Source organism: Branchiostoma lanceolatum, chromosome 12 (assembly GCF_035083965.1).
Source record: "Branchiostoma lanceolatum isolate klBraLanc5 chromosome 12, klBraLanc5.hap2, whole genome shotgun sequence".
NCBI lineage: Eukaryota > Metazoa > Chordata > Leptocardii > Amphioxiformes > Branchiostomatidae > Branchiostoma > Branchiostoma lanceolatum.
This window is the reverse complement of record NC_089733.1, coordinates 16,215,452-16,236,489: the sequence shown is the minus strand read 5'-3', so window position 1 is coordinate 16,236,489 and position 21,038 is coordinate 16,215,452. Positions and strand designations below refer to the sequence as shown.

Genomic DNA, 21,038 nt, shown 5'->3' with positions numbered 1-21,038 from the left:
TATGCAAACATTGATAAGGACTGTCAACACTTTTCCCCTGAGTGAAATGAGGAAAGTCATGTGCCTTTTTCAAGGAAACAAGATCGGTGACACGACAAGATTTGAACCTGGGACCTCTGGGTTCTCACAGGGCCAAACACACGTTACGCCACGTGACCCTACAAACTACTAGATACATGTAGGTACCTGTATGTACACGTTCAGCGTCTCGATGTGCTGGCCGTACATGTGGTACCAGAAGTGGAGGCACATCGTTGAGGTGGGCACGACCGTGGGACTGTACACACGCGCCCTGTCCCCGGCAACCTGCGGGCTGGAGGTCTCGATGAAGATGTAGTAGCCAGATTGGTCTGATGAGGGGGAATATTGGCATCAATACACGAAACCCCAATTTACATTAATCCGCCAGGTTACATAGACCAACCACTTTGAAAAACAGTGAGTTTGAGAGATATCTAGAGCAGCACACCCCAGATGTACACAGTTTAGATATACAGGAGTGCATTATACTGGGGGACGTTGGGTTGGAGATCTGCTTGGACATATCTTTCAGGGTGGCGGAATTACGTAAGTGTAGATGTTGCACAGTGCATTTTATAAAGCTTGCAGAATCTAATAACTCAACTACTCTATTGCTACTACTCTACTGCGTGCCGATTTGAGCTTATCATGAATAAACAAAGGTTCAAACAAACAAACAAACTTACCCCCAATTGTGTGGTCAAAGGAAGGCCCAGTGTTGGAGGAGCCCGTTGCTCCGAGTTGTCTTGTCCAGTCAAAGTTGTCCTGTGTGTCCTGAGTCCAGCCACACAGGTTGGTCTCAAAGGTACAGTCAAACAAACCTGGGGCTGGAGAATGGTAGAAAAGTCTGTGATGTTATTGAACCATGGTTGGCTGACTTTTTTTTTACCATTCATTTATTCTCCAGTCATCAAAGAACAGCATCCAATGGCAAAGTTGTTACTGTAACAGGTATATGGTATTTCTTACAAAGTCTCAAATTTCTGATGAAATCATGTTAAACAAATCTATTCTAGTGCTGAACAAGAAAAATAACAAGAAGGTTATAATATTACTGCAGTAACTGGAAATCTTGAAATTTTTGCAGTATTTTTTATTTCACGGTTTGTATGATAACCTCTCCACCACAAAATCATGACAGAGTGAATATCCATAATAATTTAAATACTAAATAAAAAGTACAGTCTGTACTACAGAATTTCCAATCCTACCATGAAATTAAGTCTCAGCAGAAATAACTGAATTTAAAGTACTTTCGTGCTGTCATTTACAAACATTTCTATCAGGTACCTGCTGTGACTGCAAGTACAAAACTAGAGGTGACTTTCCAAGATTATTCTTGACTAACTGTGGCCTAAACTTTAATTGTAGTTTCTCTATTGCATAATGAAACCTTGCCACATACATGTATGTAACCAAAGCAGTGTTATTGTACACAAAGACCACATTTAATCTTGGTCTTGGAAGTTATGTATAAAATACCATGAAGAAAAAAAATCATACTGACTTAGTGAGTAGACTAATTTACCTTAGGTTGCTTGCTAAGCCTGTTTTTTATGTTTACTTTATCTTTCCGAAAAGGTGATTCCTGGCTATGATGTTATTTTGTTCAAACATTCCTATGATAAGTCATCATAATGATTGAAAACATCTCTATCAGGTACCTGCTGTGACTGCAGTGGTCGTGGATGGCAGTGTTGGTGTTGAGCCTGGTAAGGCATCTGCAGGACTCACTGGAAGATAGAAACAGAAGCTTGAAACCAAAAATAATTTCATCAGGTTGGTAGAAAATAGGATATGGGAGATTCTTTATGCACAACCAGGTATTGATCTCACCTGCTAACATTTCGATGTCTATCAGAGTCACCTTCTTCAGAGCTTCTAACTGGAGTACTGCTTCTCACCGCTATAAGTAGCCGATGTAGGTGGCGCTTTTGCAGTGAGAACACTGTCCCAAATATGGCTAAGTTTGTATATTGTATTGTGAGGGGGGATATAAACTTAGCCATATTTGGGACAGTTAGCAGGTGAGATCAATACCTGGTTGTGTATAAAGAATCTCCCATATCCTAGAAGCTTGAAAATAGAAGTCTGATAAGTCAGTCCACTTGTAATTTTGTCTGATAACTTTCACCTTGCTGACTGACCTGAATACTCTCATGAAACTTCATCTGTATTCAATTTAGTACATTGAGTCCGCAAATCAAACTTTTGATCCGATACCTAAGAATTGGATTAAATCACTTCATGCAAGTTGCCTATGTCTCCTATGTTTGGTCTGCTGCTTGAGTCATGTGTTGGTAATTTGTTTAAGATGATGTGATATTTATATCAAAAGCAGTGGGGTCATTCCTTTAAAAAAAATAGAGCTTCGAGGCCAACTAATTTGGCTAAGTCCAATTCTCTGCACTCATATATCTTAAGTTCAAATAACTTACAGTTGCAGCTTGTGTCCACAAATGTGACATCATCCACAGCAATGTCTCCACGGTGGGACTGTCCACGGACACCTTCCAAGATAACCTGGGGCAAACAAAAAGGAACGACAATCAGATAAAGCAAAAATTTGCATTAAGCACAGAAATTTTCCATCTTCACATTCCAAGTGTTCTCCCAAATACATAGTGTAAAGGTAGATATTGCAATCTGGCAGAATAAATGAAATTTGGACACAACAATCTCATAAGAACATATTTGAGAAAGAAAGAATTTAAGAATTTTTTTTCTATAACATGCTGTTGTGAACAATAGTCACTATCATGAATGCTAAGATAGAAACTCAATCTAGCGATCAAATTGCTAAACTACACATTGTTTGTTACTGACTGACTTGAAGCATGATGAAAGAGAAACAAGCCTGACGGTAATAAGTACCATGTAGTTGTTGCTGCTGAATATGCACTTTAGATACAAACTCAGAATTTATAAATGGGAGACAACTACATTGTACACATTCCTTGTTTCTGACTGACTCAAAGTATGATGAAAGAGAAGCAAGTGTCTACCGTGTAGTCGTTGCTGCTGCTGATCCCGACTTGTGCGCTCCGCCACTGGTCACCCTTGTCTCCTGACAGCTCCCAGATAGGCTGCTCTGCCTGGCCCGCGGCCTGTCAACATGCAGGAGAAATATTAAGTCCAAGGAAGTAATGTAGAAAAACATGCTTTGTTCTGAAGACTGCAACTTCCTACCAATGCTATATAAACAGCAACCATGAAAACACTGCAGGAAAAGTGAATTTCCAAAGTGATCCCAATCAAGTTTACTCACTGAAGAATGCATTAATCTTCCACTAGTCATGATAGGAAATACAGACACTATGTACAGTACAAAATGTACTTACAGATTCATTGTACGGGATAAATTCCCCTGGCTCTTTTGAGATCTTACAAGAAACAATGAACCATGGCTTAACGTCCGGCGAACGTTTCCAGTAGTGTGACAGCTGAGATTTGCACTCCAGAGCTCTTATATTTTGTAGTTAAGAGTTTGGGTCAATAACAACTGGACTATGCACACTACACAAGGAGAATACAATGCATGATTAGAGAGAACATAACATATCACATACCTTGAGAGAGACCCTGAGGGTTCCAATGTCTGCTCCATTCATGTGGTACCAGAACCTGAGGCAGCGACCAGAGCTGGACACGGCTGGGAACAACTCGCTGACCAGCCGAGCACGGTCACCCGGCTGCCGAGGACTGGAGGCCTCCAGGAACATGTAAAAACCTGGGGAAAGTTTATTTATGGCATTATATTTACTTACTTATGATATATATATCTATTCTAAGTGTGAAATCATGACAAAAATATCCACTTAAAAGTTCATCTGTGTTGGTAGAAGTCATTCTGAATGGAGTTTAAACTAAACGCCAACACAATAAATTGGACTTACTCAAATTTTCAACTGATCAGCTAACGTTGGGTAACATAACTTCGCGGGGTACTTAAATTCGCAATTTTTCGAAAACGGGGTATTTAGGGATATGTGCTAGATGCAACATCAGTAATACCGCTAGAAATGCAAACCTGACAGACTTACGTATTCAGAACATTGTCTGAAAAGCTTCGATAAGCATGGATTATAAGGCGACGAGGTCAAAAACTCTCAGTCCCTTATTGGAACAGTCTGAGGGCTTCGTGGGAGAATTACACAACATGGTTGTCGGCTGGTTTATAAGAAAAATGTCACATCCGCTTTCTGCTAAACACAATTATTTACAAGACAACTTATTACAATCTCTTTTGCTAACCTGCAACTGGATTCTAAGTGTGATCAATCATCAAAACTCCTCTCTGTTGCTACAACCTACGGCACGTGTATTTTCCCGCCGCCATATTGTTAACCAGAATCCTGTTGTCAAGCAGACGACAAAGGTTTGTGAGGAACACTTTTTTGTCTAAATGCTGCGTGTGATAGTGGACTGAGGAAGATATTTTCCTCAAAGTTTGCTCCTAACACAACAAGGAACACATGGACATAGTAGTATTACCATTGCTACGGCATCCAGCTAACTTCCCATGAATAATGTAACGTTACACGTTGCCAGATGATGACGATGGGCCGACTTTGAGTGAAGTTCTACCGACTCAACACATGGGTTGTTCCCGAACCGGCCTGATGTGTGCGGTACGGCCGTTTTTTCGTGTATTTTTTTTACTTGGACACGTCTATATCCATAGCACTCTCCTCAAGCCAAGGATGGAACGAATAGCTGCTGTATAAAATGTGCTTAGCGGTAAGATAGTCAAGACGAATCTTCTCTCCCGAATTAATGTGCCCCCCTGTCCGACAGCACCGTCATTGTGCGTGCGGCGGACGATAGTTTCAAGTTGAAATATTATGGTGTCAGCACGACTAGAGACAAAATCTACCATATATATGATTAGTGCAAAGATAGTACATGATACTGACAGAATTATAGAAAAAAAGGATGGTTTATTGTTCTGCTAGATTGATTTCAGTCAACCATTATCGGAAAAATCCCGAATTTATGTTACCCAACGTTACAGTCTTTGTCAAGGCTACAGTCTTTGTCAATGAGTAAAAAAGACTGTAGCTGATCAGTCGAAAATTTGGGTAAGTCCAATTTATTGTGTTGGCGTTTACAGTTTAAACTCCATCCAGAATGACAAAATACTGTAGTAGTACTAATGCCTTGAAATTTGGAAAATGACTCTCCAACTTTAGATTGACTGCTTGTTAAAGTATACAGAATAAGATTGGAGTGGCAACTCAGGGAGCTCAGTTTGCTTTACGCCCCAGTCAAAGGTAAGACAGGACCCAGACAGGCTCCAGATAAAGGCCAGAAAATCCTGTAATTCTTGATTTGTTAACTGTAACCTAATTTTAGCCACTTTAACGGTCACTAGTCAACCACTAAAATGTCATCATTATATTCCCCTTCCAGTGGGAAGGGGGATATACTGTTTTTGCTTGCCTGTTCTTCTTCTTCTTCTTCTTCTTCTTCTTCTTTCTTCTGCCAAAAACCAAGTAGATGTGAGGTGGTGGCTCTACTAGTGCTATTACAGAAAGTTACACATGTATGTACCTTATGTTACATGGCACGGATGTTATATTTGACATGTAGGTACCTATAGGAAAGGTGAATACACCTGACAATAAATTATGCTAATGAGGACCTAATTTGCATAATCTATGCAGAAACTTGTATTTCCCTTACCGTAAAAGCTGCGGATGTCATATTTGAGATGTAGGTACCTTTAGGACAGGCGAACACACCTGGCCATGGATTATGCTAATGAGGACCTCATTTACATAATTTATGCAGAAACTTGTATTTCCCTTACCGTAAAGGCTGTGGATGTCATCTTTAAGATGTAGGTACCTTTAGGAAAGGTGAATGCACCTGGCCATAAATTATGCTAATGAGGACCTCATTTGCATAATTTATGCAGGAACTTGTATTTCCCTTACCGTTAAAGCTGCAGATGTCATATTTGAGATGTAGGTACCTTTAGGGAAGGTGAACACGCTTGGCCATGAATTATGCTAATGAGGACCTCATTTGCATAATTTATGCAGAAACTTGTACTTCCCTCACCCTAAAAGCTGCAGATGTCATATTTGAGATGTAGGTACCTTTAGGAAAGGTGATCACACCTGGCCATGAGTTATGCTAATGAGGACCTCATTTACATAATTTATGCAGAAACTTGTATTTCCCTTCCCGTAAAAGCTGCAGATGTTATATTTGAGATGTACGTACCTTTAGGAAAGGTGAATACACCTGGCCATGAATTATGCTAACGAGGACCTCATTTGCATAATTTATGCAGAAACTTATATTTCCCTTACCGTACAAGCTACAGATGTCATATTTGAGATGTAGGTACCTTTAGGAAAGGTGAATGTACCTGGACATAAATTATGATAATGAGAACCTCATTGGCATAATTTATGTAGAAACTTGTATTTCCCTTACCGTAAAAGCTGCAGATGTCATATTTGGGATGTAGGTACTTTTAGGAAAGGTGAACACACATGGCCATGAATTATGCTAATGAGGACCTTATTTGCATATTTTATGCATAAACTAGTATTTTCCTTCCCGTTAAAGCTACGGATGTCATATCTGAGATGTAGGTACCATTAGGAAAGGTCAGAAAACCTGGTCATAAATTATGCTAATGAGGGCCTCGTTTGCATAATTTATGCAGAAACTTCATAATACCCTAGTCAATGCTAAGGATGTCATATTTGAGGTGTAGGTAATGGGAGGGGAATATCCTGCATTTTCCCGAAAATGTTGCCTTTCTAGTTGCTACTATTTGATCACTGACATTTGGGACAGTGATGTTTGTTCCTACCGTTAAAACTAAATGCAGTGAACTACTCACTTTTCCCCAAACCGCTAAAATTACCAACCGCAATATTAAAGGGATTTACAGTATATTTGAGCATGACTTTACTGTCCTTTTACCCTCATGCGTTTCTTCTTCCTGATAACTGTTATAATAAAACAAACAAACAAACAAAGCCCACCAGTCTGATCCCCCAGAGTGTGGTCTACAGAAGGCCCTGTTCCTGTACTGGCAGTCGTTCCGCTGCCCTCGATCCAGTCAAACTCATCGCTGGTCTGATCGTTGGACCAGGTGCACAGTCTGTTCCCGGCATTCTCAAAATTACAGTTTCCTGGCAAGATGAAAAATAGAGATAATTAACTAAAGGTACTGTAACAGGTAGAAAACTATGGGAGCTAGGGAAGATTGCAATGAACAGGACAAAGTGGAGAGAATTGAAGAAAGACTGATTGCAGCTGCAGGATGTTCAGACCACTGCAGCTGCAGAACACAGTGGAGTACTATACTACTACTGTCACTCACATCTACGGGCACCACAAAACATACATGTAAGCTAACACACTGTAGAATGCAATTCATCTACTCAATATGGTTGACTTTGATGTTGAGATGACGTTGATAAGAAAAGGGCTTTAATTTGTTTTAGTAACATTTGCTTAAAACAATATGTAACAATATTTTTTATCTTAAATTAAGTTGTTGGGAATGAAGAAAAGTATCAAACTTCTAAGGCCATACCAGGGCGGGGACAGGATCCTGGTATGATGTTGACATCATCGATAGCGATGTCCCCTCTCACTCCAGTCCCCACCACCCCCTCAAACACCACCTGGTACACAGCATCCACAGGGAGGTCCACCTGCACAGGGAACGGATAAATAGATGATTGATCGATTGATTGGTTGATTGGTTGATTGATTGACATCATAGGTGAATGAATGCACAAAAATAAGGATAAATGAATGAATGACTGACTGACTGAAAAAATAAAATCCATTATTAAATGATCAAATGAATGAATGAATGAATGAATGAATGAAATTTTAAAATTATGAATGAGTGAACAAACAAATGAATAAAGATGTGCACGAACAAATACATAAATGGAGGGTGAATCAATGCAATGAATGAAGGATGGAAGGAAGGAACTAATGAATGTATGAGTGTAAGAATTATAATTTACCTGTGCACGGTTCCACTGGTTGCCCTGGTCAGCTGACATGGACCACAGCACGTTGCTCATGGTGCTTCCTGTCCTGGCATAGATGTTCAGGGTGCCTGGAAACACAGACATGAAGAGATTAAAAAAGCCCCTAATCAATTTTAGAACTTTGAAACTGGAAATATTCTGAATATGGCAATCTATATGATAATTATAACAATAGTTTATTGCAAATTCATGCCCGTAGGCTAATTGCATGTTGACAACAATGTCGAAATACAAATGTAAGGTAAAACAAAGGTATACATGAATACAAAATCATTCTATATTGCTATTCTACAGTAAGTTTCTATATCTACGGTACTAATGCGGGGTTTGATTTCTTCTCTGAAAGCAGTGGAAAATAAAAAGTCCCACACTTTCAATGATGAGTGGGTTGGAAGATTTTAAAAGGAATATGAGTTTCTGTGTATTTCTTAATATAGAAAAGTTTTTGGAGATTTCAACATTTGATAACATTTACTTGCTCATGTTAGCACATTTCACCTGAAAATCTACCCCATCATATTGGATGGGGTTCGAAGACCTGCTCGATGTCTAAAACTATGCGATGATCAACAGAATACTGTCGATCTATTCTATAGCATACACAGGGCTCTAAATTCATTTTTGGAAATAGGTGCGATGGTGAAACTGCCAAAAATGCCATCTAGAGCTTTGCTTACTTGTCAAACGATCAATTATTCTACTTTGTGACTGGTGCATTATAAGGCCACACCAATTTAATTTCCTGGTTAACAGATTTCATTCCCCCCCCCCCCCCCCCCCAAAAAAAAATGTAGAAAAAAAACAGCCTTCTGTTTTCATGAATTTTTTTTTCTAGAATTTTTTTTTGGGAAAATGAAAATTCGTTTAGGCCACAGCAAGTAATTTTTATGGATGACATCAGCGCGCTCATTAATTTTCGCCTGATTTGGAGATGAAAAACAAGAAATTTCATTGCCCTCCGACGGTGGTCAACATGCCAAAAATTGGCAAATATGTCATAAACGTTGATAGTTTCATTGCATATGAATACCCAGTGTAGTTCCTGCCCATGATGGTATGAAAAGCTGTTTTCTGTGTTTGTTCTAGTTAATTGAGCTGTATACACATCTTCAAGAACAGTTTAATGTTAACAGTCTAAGGTGTTTCATTGCATATGAATACCCAGTGTAGTGTACTCATTGGTTGAATACAGGAATAAAAGACCTGTTGGTCATGATATCATATTTCGTCGCCTCAATTCTTGTTTAACAAGACTTATGATCTCAATATTTGAAAATATTGGAATCTTTTTTTTTTTGGCCCGCCTTGTTTTTTTTTCGCCCTATCTCATTAGTTTTGGAGTCTGCGGAGGATGTCATCCATAAAATTTACTTGCTGTGGCCTTACCAAGAAATTAAGTTGGTGTGGCCTAACCATGAGTTGTGAAAATATATGACAATTTTGAAAATGTTGCACACAAAATGCAAGCCCACACACTGACCTATTTGATTCCCGTACATGTGGTACCAGAAGTCCAGACATTGTCCTAAGGTGTTGTTCAGGTACAGGTGGGTCATCAGACGGGCAACATCACCTGGAGTCCGTGGGCTGGAGGCCTCTGTGTACATGTAATGTCCTATAGATAGAAAGATCAAAATTTACATGTAAGGTTTTATAGGTTCTGATGCTAGGGTCACATTTCCAATCCAGAACCGGCCGGGCAGTCTTGGGGGACGAAAAGTATGGTTTAAAAGACAAGACAAAAATGGGAAAAGAACCAAAATTTATTTAAGAACAAAGCTTGTCAATATCTATTGATAGACATTTCATTTCTGCAAACATGGGCCCTGGTTTGGAAATGTGAGCCTAGCATGAGGTGGGTCCTATCTGAAACAGAAAGTAATCTTGAACCAGTTTGTTCAGATCACTGAAGAGATATTCTTCAACCGGTTGTGACAGAGAAGACAGATGCTATGTACAGTTGGGCCAGAGGCCTCTGTGTACATGTAATGTCCTACAGACAGAAATGAAATTTTTACATGTCAGTTTTTTTCAGATTCTGAGGTGGATCCTATCTGAAATAAATGCAATAAAGTTCCAATTGGCTGACTAGCGGATCTTGGGTGGCGGGCCAAAGCTAACAAGGCTAATAAAGTTCTTCATCTGTACACTTTCAACTGTCAACAGCGCCCCCTACCTGCTGCAGTTCCATAGGTGTGGTCCACAGCAGGCCCAGTGCTGCCTGACGAGGTGCCACCACTGTCCCATCTCCAGTTGAAGTCGTCACTTTGATCTTGGGTGTACAGGCAGATTATGTCCAGCTCAAAGTCACATGGGGTAGGGGTGACCGCTGCAAGGCAAGGTGGTCTTGTAGTTAGGGTTGTTGACTTAGATTTATTTTATTTATTGGAAAATGTCAGATCTCATTACACTGACTCTCGAGGAAGTGTAGCTGATATTAGATAGTCAACAGATAGGGATAGACGTAATGGCAAATTACACATCACTAGCTTAAATATAATGTTATAAAAAATCATTAAAAGTCAATCTTGCAACCCAATTTGACTTAAAAACTATGGTTAAAGTTGATGTCAAGCTGGTCTTGAGGTAAGGGTTGTTTACTTAGAATCTAAAGGTTCTGGGTTCAAATCCCTAGCAGGCCACAATGATTTGCACTTGGGAAATACAATTTACACCAGGTCCTATTGCTTCACTTGAGAGTACCTAGCTTCAGTTAGGGATGTCTTCTTGGATGAGACGTAAAGCTGAGGGCTCAATATTTGGGGAGACCTACACCTCAAGAACATTTAAGAACCCAAAACACTTTTTGAAAAGAGTAGGTAGTCCTTTCCAATGTGAGTGGATCAAACCTTACAATCTGGTCTTACGCAGCTTGTAGTTACTGTACAAAAGTGGCATGTTAAGCCTAAAGTTGGTTTACTGGTTGACAAACCAACAAAGTAGCTTGTCTTAAACTAGTCATGATTTTACTGGAACATTCAAGTACATCTTTTTTCAATTCTGATTCATCTCTTACCTGGACCAATAGGGCAGGGTCCATTGGATAATGTCACATCATCAATAGCGATGTCCCCTCGCGCCCCGGCACCAATGACGCCCTCGAACGTGACCTGGTAGTTGGTGGCTAGGAGGATGTCCACCATGGCAAAATGCCACTGGTTCTCCTGGTCTCCGGACCTTGTCCATATAACGTTACCTAGATTAGCCCCAACTTGGGTATACACGTTCAGTGTCCCTGTGAGAGAATGACAAAACAGAGTTTTGAAAAAAAAACAGTTCTGGATAGGCTGCTAGCTAGCAGGGGGTTCAGGTGTCTTTTGGATGCCCTACAGTAAGAAAACAAGAAAATTAGATGCCCTAGTTCTTCAGGGGACACCCAGAAGAACCCTGGGAGTCTACCACAACACACAGCATGTAAATTGATTGACATGCAAGGCTACCAGGTTATTGTTAATCCATAAAGCATGTTAGGGAGCTCTGATTCTGATCCCCCCCCCCACTCAATTTTTTGGTGCCCTGTCTACGAATCCTAGCTAAAAGCCTGGCTCTGTAGAAAGTTGCTTGTACCATTGACAATTGCCCATAATGCTCTTGAGGTTAAACTCTCACTGAAGTAGACATTTAGATTAGGCACTGCACTACTTTAATAGCCTATAGACTGTTAAGAACATTTCAACTTTCTGTAATTGGTGTTCAGTACCAGGGACAGGTCTTGTTTGTGTGTGGATGGTGTTCAGTACCAGGGACAGGTCTTGTTTGTGTGTGGATGGTGTTCAGTACCAGGGACAGGTCTTGTTTGTGTGTGGATGGTGTTCAGTACCAGGGACAGGGCATGTTTGTGTGGATGGTGTTCAGAACCAAGGACATGTATTACCTTAGGAGGTTTAAGAATATCCCATTTTACTTCTAATTTTCATGAACTGAGTAAAACAGAACATCCCCATATTATAGGGAAACATTGAGACATGCAGACTCACCTATTTGGTTTCCATAGATATGATAGTAGAATTGCAGACACTGTCCGCTGGGGTCAGTTGTCTGCTCAGGGGACACCAGGCGGGCCACGTCTCCCTGCTGTTTGCCGGAGGCCTCCGTGTACATGTAGTACCCTGGGAAGAACATCAGCAATGTTATTGGTCAGGTAGCAAAAAATTACACAACAAGACCGACCGACATACCAAATATTATCAATTCAATCCATCCAGGCCTTCTTGAGTTATGATGACAGATACTTGCTTCTTGGGACGAACAAAAATCTACCCTATGTGGGCGAAAATCTGACCTTCATGACATGAAACTGATGAAAAAGTATTTTTTGTAAGATAAAGGGTAAAACTGAATTATTTAACTATGAAAATCCACAACTTGGGCTTCCAAACAATGAGTGGGACAGAAAGAATTAATAGCTGAAGGCAGCCCCGATAGCTGATATAACTTCACTTAGGCATAACACACCAGCTTTGCATGTATTTTGAATTGAGCTTTGAAGATTTAGTGGCGTCGTGTGGCGCAAGTGTAGAGCGTATGGCTGTCAAACAATGGGAACCAGGATCTAATCCCGGGTTGTGCCCAGAGACATGTCCTAACTTACGCCCCGACGTTGTGCCCTTGGGAAAGGCAGTTAACACGACTTTCCTCACTTCACTCAGGTGTAAATGAGTACCTAGCTCATCTAGGGTTAGGGACGAAGGCAGTTAACATGACTTTCCTCACTTCACTCAGGTGTAGATGTACCTAGCTCATCTAGGGTTAGGGACGTCCCTTGGACAGGACGTTAAATGGAGGTCCTGTGTTCGGGGAGAGCCACACCCCACGCACGTTAAAGAACCCACCACACCTTTCGAAAAAGAGTAAGGGCATGCCCCGGTGTGCGATGGTCAAAATCTTACAGTCCGGATGTCTGGGATGACATCTTGAAAAGGTGATAGTTCACCTGTTATGTCAATCCCTTTTCAAGATGTCTGGGATGACATCTTGAAAAGGTGATAGTTCACCTGTTATGTCAATCCTTCCACAAAATGTGGTAAATCGAAATAGATAAATAAATAAATAAGATTTAGCTTGTGGGATCAAGTGTTAAACAGACAAACCAGAGCCAAGAGTGTGGTCCGTGGAGGGTCCTGTACTGCCAGAACCGGTGGAACCAGTCTTTCTGGTCCAGTCAAAGTCATCGGTGCTGTCCTGGGAGTAGCTACAGATGTCGGCTGTCTCAAAGTCACAGGTGTTGCCAGAGGTAACTGTGAGGGGGGGAGGGAGGAAGCACAGGTATGTAGGGATGCCCTATGCCACAGTTTGACGGCATCAAAAGACATGGGAACCACGCCATGACAGCCTTCCCAGGGTGCCATGTAGGCACCCAGAACGGCTGTTTTTTACGGTCTACACATTGATATAAGACCCAAATGGTTGACTATACTCGGTCAGAAAATAGTTTAACAACCATATCTATGATCTTTTGATTCCTATGAAGGACGCGCTTACATAGCTCAGAAGCAACATACGTATGTAGAGCAAACATCATTGAGAAGTCAAAAGTATGAAAACTTTTAGATTAACAGTTGTAACCTAACCGCAGTAAAGAATCAAAATGCAGATACAGATTAAAGAAGCAAAGTCTTATATCACAATATTTTGATTGTCAATAATCTTGTGGGGATTGCATGTCATTTCTGATTTCAGCCATAGTGTATAGGGGAGTTTCAGCTGTAAGCCTCAGACATGAAACCTTTGCATGTAAAAGAATCCAACACAATAATTGAGAAGAGTAGGGCTAATTATAACCCAGCATGCTTGCCAATGGCTGAAAACGCAAGCCGTAGCAAAGCTGCATTGCTACTTCCATACAAAAAATGTAAGCATAATGTTTCAGTTCAATTGAGGATAACTTAACTTCAGCACTCTGAAGTAGCTGTTTGGCACCCAATTCCCTATTGGTTACAGAGTTAGGCAGTAGGGAGAAGGTTAAGAAGAGTCTCTATGACACAGTTTATTACTAAGATAGGAAACCTACCTGGTGCGTTACAGAGCCCTTCTGTGAGAGTCACGTCATCCACAGCAATGTCACCCCTTACATCTGACCCTCGCACCGCCTCAAGCACAATCTTCACAGAAAAGAAAACATAAGAACAAAATAAGGGTAGAATAAAAACTGGATGAAAACGGATTGAACACCAGCTTTGCATGCATTACAAACTGAACTTTATAAAGATTTAGCTTGTGGGATCAAGTGTTGTAAACGTGGGAAAGGCACTTTACACAAATTTCTGCCTCAAGCACAGTCTTTACAGAAAAGAATAATGTTGTTGAACATTATGAGCCAATGCAATAAAAGGATTCTTAGATCCAGGTCTAGACCACGGAAAGTGCATTCTGGGCAGTCTTTTGCACTCTCAGAGCATGTTTTATTTTTTGTAAATAATTCTGATTTTAATGACACCAGTAGCCTTCACGAGGGCCTGCATGGGGTTGGTCCGACAACACTTTTGGCTTAAACATGTAATACCGCCTAGTGCTCATTATTCCAAATTCAGGAAGTCAGTTACACACAATGTGGCCTTCTTGCCACAATTATGGGGCTAAAGAAGCTTTCCCAACAAATAACAGTAAACTCAAATTTTTCCTAAGCTAGCCTATATGAATAGTAGTCCACTATGAACTACGTAGAACTAGAAGTGTGTCCTGCTACTGCAGTGGTCTGAACACCCTGCAGCTGCAATCAGTCTTTCTTTAATTCTCTCCACTTTGTAATGTAGCCTATACCTTACAGAAAAAGGACAAACAGCCCCCCCCCCTTCATTGACAAGTAGGTTAACATTAGAAAAGACCAAACGAGATATAGCGCCTACATTATACTGCAGATTGTAGATATCTATTGCAGCCTCCCTCCATTGGTTGCCTTGGTCGCCGACCCGAGTCCAGACAGCGTTGCTGGGGAGGGCTGGGCCTGTCTGGATGTACAGGTTGAGACTGCCCATGGTGTTGCCCCACATGTGGTACCAGAAACGGAAACATTTGGGGCGTGTCGCGGTGATGTCGGGACTAGAGGCCTGGGCTTTGTCACCCGTCGCCGCGTTGGAGGCTTCAATGTATAGGTAGTACCCCTGGCTTGCTGTGGGGCAGAAGGAAGAAAGAAGAATTAGTTGTTTACAGTGTAAGTTTTTTTAAGGAAATGCAACTTAAGTCATAAGCTGTCACCATTTTGAGCTAGGGACCAAGCTAAGACTCCTTTCCAGTTATCTAGTACCCTATCTTGCTCGATTTCTACAGCTTTTACAGCTTAACCCACAGGTCTGGTAAAGGCCCACAGGTCTATGGATCTTTTTAAGATTATATGAAGACAGGATAACAGGAGTTGTCTTCAAGATTTTGGAAAAACTGTGATTCAAAGCAAATTAAATTTTGGAACATTGATTTTGCATCCAAGCACAAAGAAAGTTATCAAAAGGGCAGCAGAAAAAACTGTTAACACAAAGTTTTGAGCTAAAATTGGAGCAACATCTTCACAACCGTGGGCCAGTCCTTCTTGATTTGACTGAAGCTTACTTACTCCCAACAGTGTGGTCCGTAGCAGGTCCTGTGTTTGCGGATTGTGTGCCACTGTTGTCACGGGTCCAATCAAAGTCATCGCTTGTCACCTGTGTCCAGCCGCACACGCCAACTTCAAAGTTACAGTCCACGCCACCAGGAGCTAAGAAAAATGATAATATTTATTAGAATATAATTAGAATAACGACAATAGTTTTCTTTTAAAATGACATCCGCTGTTTTTAAAAAGAAAGTCAAACCAGGCTTGGAATTTAAATAAGAGTATATGTAGTTATAAAACTGTTTTTACTTCTTAATGGCTTTTTCCTGATATTTTCAATTACCCTATATTGCAATGAATGCAAAAGAGAGATTCAGGACATTTTATAGTTAACTTAAACTGCTTGGTTTTTGCTTTACAGTGCACAGATATTACAAATTGTCTTTTAAATCAAATTACTCATAATCTGACCTTTTCATCATCAAATTCTACTTTCTCAGGAACGTGGCTTACCATTGGTTGGAGCTGTCTGTACAACGGCTGTTGTGGTTGGTCCAGCAGGAGTTGTTGGTACTGAAGGAGCGGCGTTGGCGGGAAGAACTGAACATGGCCCTGCTGTGAACGCTACGTCGTCCAGCGAAATGTCACTTCGGAAAGTAGTGCCGATCTCACCCTCAATGATAACCTATGGATGATGAGTAACAGTAGTTGTTGTTTATATCAACCACATTGAAGTAATATAATGTTAAAGTTAAGACACAGTGGAAGAAGCTTCGAAGATGAAGTAAGACTGAATGCAGCTGCAGGATGTTTCTGAATCAATGACTGCAGTGGTTGATGATAATGATGATGTTAAAGTAGAAATTTTAGGCTGATAACGTTAAACATGTATGTTAACAAATGTATATTGTGAAATGCTAAACAATCAATCTGGAAAACCCCAGAATTTTTTGTATCGAAATAGGCTAACAGATAGCCATCCATCCTCCGAATCAAGAGGTCCAGAGTTCGACACCTGTGTTTCTGTTCCCCAATATTAATGGCAACTGTTGCATATCATCCTTTGAAGGGTAATACTTAACTGTTAGCTGCTTACTTACCAACTACAAACTGGTTTATTGTACTTTAAGTCTAGCTACATGTATGTTACACAGATTCAGACAATACCTGATAGTCTCCAATTTCCCCTACGCTGACTTGCCCATTGCTCCACTGGTTTCCTTGGTCCCCGGTCAGAGCCCACCTCACAGTGTCAATGCCGTTTATCTGCGTTCGAACCCTGAGCGCGCCCGTTCCCGTACCGTACATGTGGTACCAGAAGGACAGGCATTGGCTCGTGCCGGGAGTACCGGAGAAGGTCTGGCTGACGAGACGTGCTCGCTCACCCTGAACTCTTGGAGACGACGCCTCGATGTAGTAGTATTGTCCTGAAGCATAAAATTCAGTTATGTTTAGTGTCCAATCTTAAAGGTAGCAGAACAGAGTATTTCAGGGTTTCCATGGTTAAGGACCCCAAAGCAGGAAGGTTCGACGCTTCAAAATTTATAACAGGGTGCACAATGAAATATTACAATAATCGAATATGTTTGACCCAGCGGAGGTCATACTGCAGACTTAGGGATGCACAGCAGGTAACCATGGCCAGGCACAAATTTATGCCGGCCGAAACAAACATTGTACTCCCGCTCATACAGTCTCAAAGCTGACGTGTTCCTCTACCATTCACCACTGTGACAGTAAACGCCTCTCTGGATTGCTCAGAAGAATCTCTAAGGCTTTGTCAAGTTCTGTGATGCACTACTTTGCACTCTAAAATGCAATCATTGCCATTAATGTTGGGGAACAGAGAAACACAGCGGCCTCACCAACATGGACTCGCTGGACAGAGCCGCTTGGAAGTGCAGTGTGAAGACTGGCCGACTGCTGCCAACTGTCAGGGAAGCCCGCAGCAGTATAATCTGATACTGGATACTACTACTACTACTTTATACCAGAACAACTACCGACCACGGCCATGGGGGTGTTCTGCTACCTAAAAGCTTCATTTGACCTTCTCCCTGCTGAAGTAGCCTTTTGGAACCAAATGTGTATTGGATACAGGGCAAGTCAGCAGGGAGGAGGTTAAAATACTTTCTACAAGTCCAACCTAAAGGCTATAAATGGCAAGTGTCATGCAAAATATTTTGTTTTTAATAACATTTTTTTTTCTCATTTATACCAGTGCATTGCTTGTGAAAACACAATGGTATGGTCCCCTCTGGCCTTGAATAACAAAAGCCATATCAATATTAATGATCATCATCAAAAAGCCAGTTCAGACAATCAACGCAATCACATACGTAAGACTTAAGTCTAAACCTGTTTGCCACACCCCGTTATAAAAACTACTACCCAGAACAGATATCCAACAAACACGACAGTACCAGGAGGCTCTTCAATCCACTCTTAATGGGCAAGAAAGTGGCCAACTGAAGATATCCTGACTTAAGATTGAAAGCAAGGTTGGAAAACTTTAAAGCTAATTCTTTGTTGTATACAGAATGGGTATACCATGTACACTGTACCTTATATGTTGCCAACAACGACATATATTTTTCCATTGAAAATCAGGAGTCAGCATGGATAACGTAGCCTTTATTGTTGTTTTTAAATGTATATTGGTTTATTGACTCCTTTACCTGCCGCATGTAATTATGACAGCTACTATTCCAAAAGTACTCCTCTATAGGGGAAAGGGATTCAGAGTTGAGTTGATTTGTTTCCTAAATATGTCTGCCAACCAGTCTGCTTATTATAAGACCTTGACTCTGAGTTTTTGATGTGGGAACATTGCAGGCCAATTCACCAACGTGGATATTTTTTAGATCAAGCAATGTTGATCGTATGGGTGAAAACTGGTGAAACTTCAGGTGAAGAGTTTGGTCAACCTGTTGTTTAAACTCTCACTGTAAAATATTATTCATCCCTTCAATGGAACATACATTTTAAGTGTACTTGAGTATTTGGGCAACACTTTTCATCATATAATACATGTACCAGGTATGAAAAAAGTGGAGATAGATATTCTGCCTTGAGTTTGCAACTGTGAGCCTTTCTAATATCATGACTCAGCAAAAAGGTATCAGGAAGTAAACAGCCTGCTAAATGTTAATATTGAAATATGTAGCTTCAGACAATCAATCTGCCTGACGTGCAAGAAAATAAATTGTTGTGATGACAACATGCAATGGTACAAAACAACAACAAAATTGAATGCAATGCAGCTCCCCCTATGGGTTTGCACTAAAACTTCACTCTTTAAATTCTGCTACTTGTTTTCTCTTGGTGACAGGACAGAATGGGAAGAAAACTACCACATGTTCTGATGATCCTTCTCATCCTGAAGGAGTCTAGCATGCCAGAAGCTGACTGTAGCTGTGCACCATACTCATCCTGCAACTGCCACAGTTTAAACCTCACCAGCATCCCTCCAAACCTCCCAACATCCATTGCTTCTTTGAACTTGAACTTAAATGCTATAGCAACTTTAAGTCAGTCAGAGATGAAGACGCTTTCAAAGTATAAGAAACTATTTCGTTTAAACTTTAGCGAGAATAATATGTCTACCATTGAGTGCTGTTTCCCAAGTCTACCCCGGCTTAAAGTGTTGTATCTGATGAACAACCAGATAACCAGTCTTCAGCCTGGAATGTTTCTGAATCTATCCAAAATTGGATGGCTGTACCTTAACTTTAATGAGATAACTAACATTCAGGCTGGTACAGTTTCAAATTTACCAGTGCTCCGGTGGCTGAGAATGTGCCACAACCAGATAAAGAATATTCAGTCGGGTGCATTTGCAAACCTGCCCAAGCTTCGAAATTTGTACCTGCAGCACAACCAGATAGTAACCCTTGAGTCTGGTACATTCTCAGATTTACCTGATCTCAAACATCTGCAACTGGACCACAACAAGATTTCAACTATTCAGTCTGGTGCCTTTTTGAATCTACCAAACCTCCTACGATTGGATCTAAGACGTAATCAGATATCATTCCTTCCCCCATCAGCTTATAATATTTTGGCATCAGCCCCTACAGTAATAATTTCCTTCAACCCATGGCAATGTGATTGCAGAATGATTGCCTTCAGGCTCAAAATGACAGGATCTCATTCATTTGAAAATAAACTTAGATGTGTCCGACCTGCCAATCTTTTTGGAAAAATGCTGAAAGACATCAATCCTGAACACCTGATCTGTAAAGAGAAAAATACACCAACAATGCCTGTTGATACAAAAGCCTCATTCACTTCATCTGGAGTGTCTGTGACTTCTTCATTTGGCAATACAGACACTAAAACTGACCCAACTTCAAGTACTTTTGGCTCCAAATTCCCCACATTCAGATGTACTTCTAGTGATCACACATGTAACAATAGGGCCACTTCTCGCTATCAATGGAACTTCAAACACACAGCTGGCTCAACAGAATGTCTTCTAGGTTCAACCTCAGTCACTGGTCCTTTAAACAACGTAAAAAGCATTCATTCTGATTACTATTATTATCATTATGATAGTTCCAAAGAGTTCATAAGATCTATATGTGGTTCAGTTGCTGGCATTGTCATCATAATTGTTACCTGCGTTCTCCCAATTTGGTGCAAGAGGAATAATTATATTTGATAATCAGATCCTATAAGTCCCATTTTTGTCTTCTTAACAATCAAATTCTCTGTACACAGATGAGAAAAAACACAAAATCCATCATCTACTAGTAAAGACACACCTGGTGCAAGACAGTCTACTGAAAACAAGGCCCCTGGACCTTCCAATAGATCTAAGTAAAAGCAAACCTTCTAAAGATGAACCTCCTCCCCTTACCTAAAAACACAAACTTTAAGGTGCTGTTGTCCAGTTTGAGAAGTTGCCCTAGAGAACTGTCTTGAAATTATTAAACAAAATTTAAAGCTTTACAATTAATTTCCATAATATCCTACATTACACAGCAAACAAACTGATTTGCTTACTTGCATTAATGGCATTTGCATGAAGACACTGCATATGAAAGGGAGCATCTCTATATATGTCTAAAACCTTCAGGTTTTGTGTAGACTCACACATCAAAACCTAGTAAGTGGTTATAAGTTTGCAATAGCACTACCGTAAAAATTTGAAAAATTACAGTACACATAGCAGATGCACTAAGTTTTTTCTAAAGTTGATTCAAGTCAAGTATAGTTTGATCTGTATTGCACGAAAATTCTTAAGTGTTAATGTTGTTTTTATAATGTAGGTCCATTGTATTTTCCTTGTGTTTTATAAGATATTGTACAGTGTACACAATTCAGCTTTTAGCTGTCATGTAACATTTGTTACTCATAAACCATTTATTCAGATGACTTGAACATTTTACCTATACATATAATATGTAATGATATATGTTGATAGAGTTTTAGGACTCAAATGACTGTGTATC

The 21,038-nt window shown here is 40.4% G+C and overlaps 1 protein-coding gene across 1 annotated transcript in view; it reads right to left on the bottom strand.

Moving 5' to 3' along the window:
- The window catches only part of LOC136445797 (MAM and LDL-receptor class A domain-containing protein 1-like), a 48,297-nt gene that overhangs the window by 10,840 nt on the left and 16,419 nt on the right, over positions 1-21,038 (bottom strand). Inside the window, exons 9-27 of the mRNA XM_066443937.1 lie at positions 16,750-17,009; positions 16,096-16,267; positions 15,604-15,744; positions 14,903-15,165; positions 14,068-14,158; positions 13,148-13,294; positions 12,035-12,166; positions 11,074-11,292; positions 10,234-10,386; positions 9,538-9,672; positions 8,031-8,125; positions 7,586-7,706; positions 7,029-7,178; positions 3,591-3,751; positions 3,027-3,128; positions 2,460-2,544; positions 1,686-1,754; positions 708-848; positions 187-350 (exon numbers count right to left, since the gene is read on the bottom strand). Of these exons, the coding sequence (XP_066300034.1) occupies positions 187-350; positions 708-848; positions 1,686-1,754; positions 2,460-2,544; positions 3,027-3,128; positions 3,591-3,751; positions 7,029-7,178; positions 7,586-7,706; positions 8,031-8,125; positions 9,538-9,672; positions 10,234-10,386; positions 11,074-11,292; positions 12,035-12,166; positions 13,148-13,294; positions 14,068-14,158; positions 14,903-15,165; positions 15,604-15,744; positions 16,096-16,267; positions 16,750-17,009 (2,801 nt within the window). The remainder of the gene's footprint in view (positions 1-186; positions 351-707; positions 849-1,685; positions 1,755-2,459; positions 2,545-3,026; positions 3,129-3,590; positions 3,752-7,028; positions 7,179-7,585; positions 7,707-8,030; positions 8,126-9,537; positions 9,673-10,233; positions 10,387-11,073; positions 11,293-12,034; positions 12,167-13,147; positions 13,295-14,067; positions 14,159-14,902; positions 15,166-15,603; positions 15,745-16,095; positions 16,268-16,749; positions 17,010-21,038) is intronic.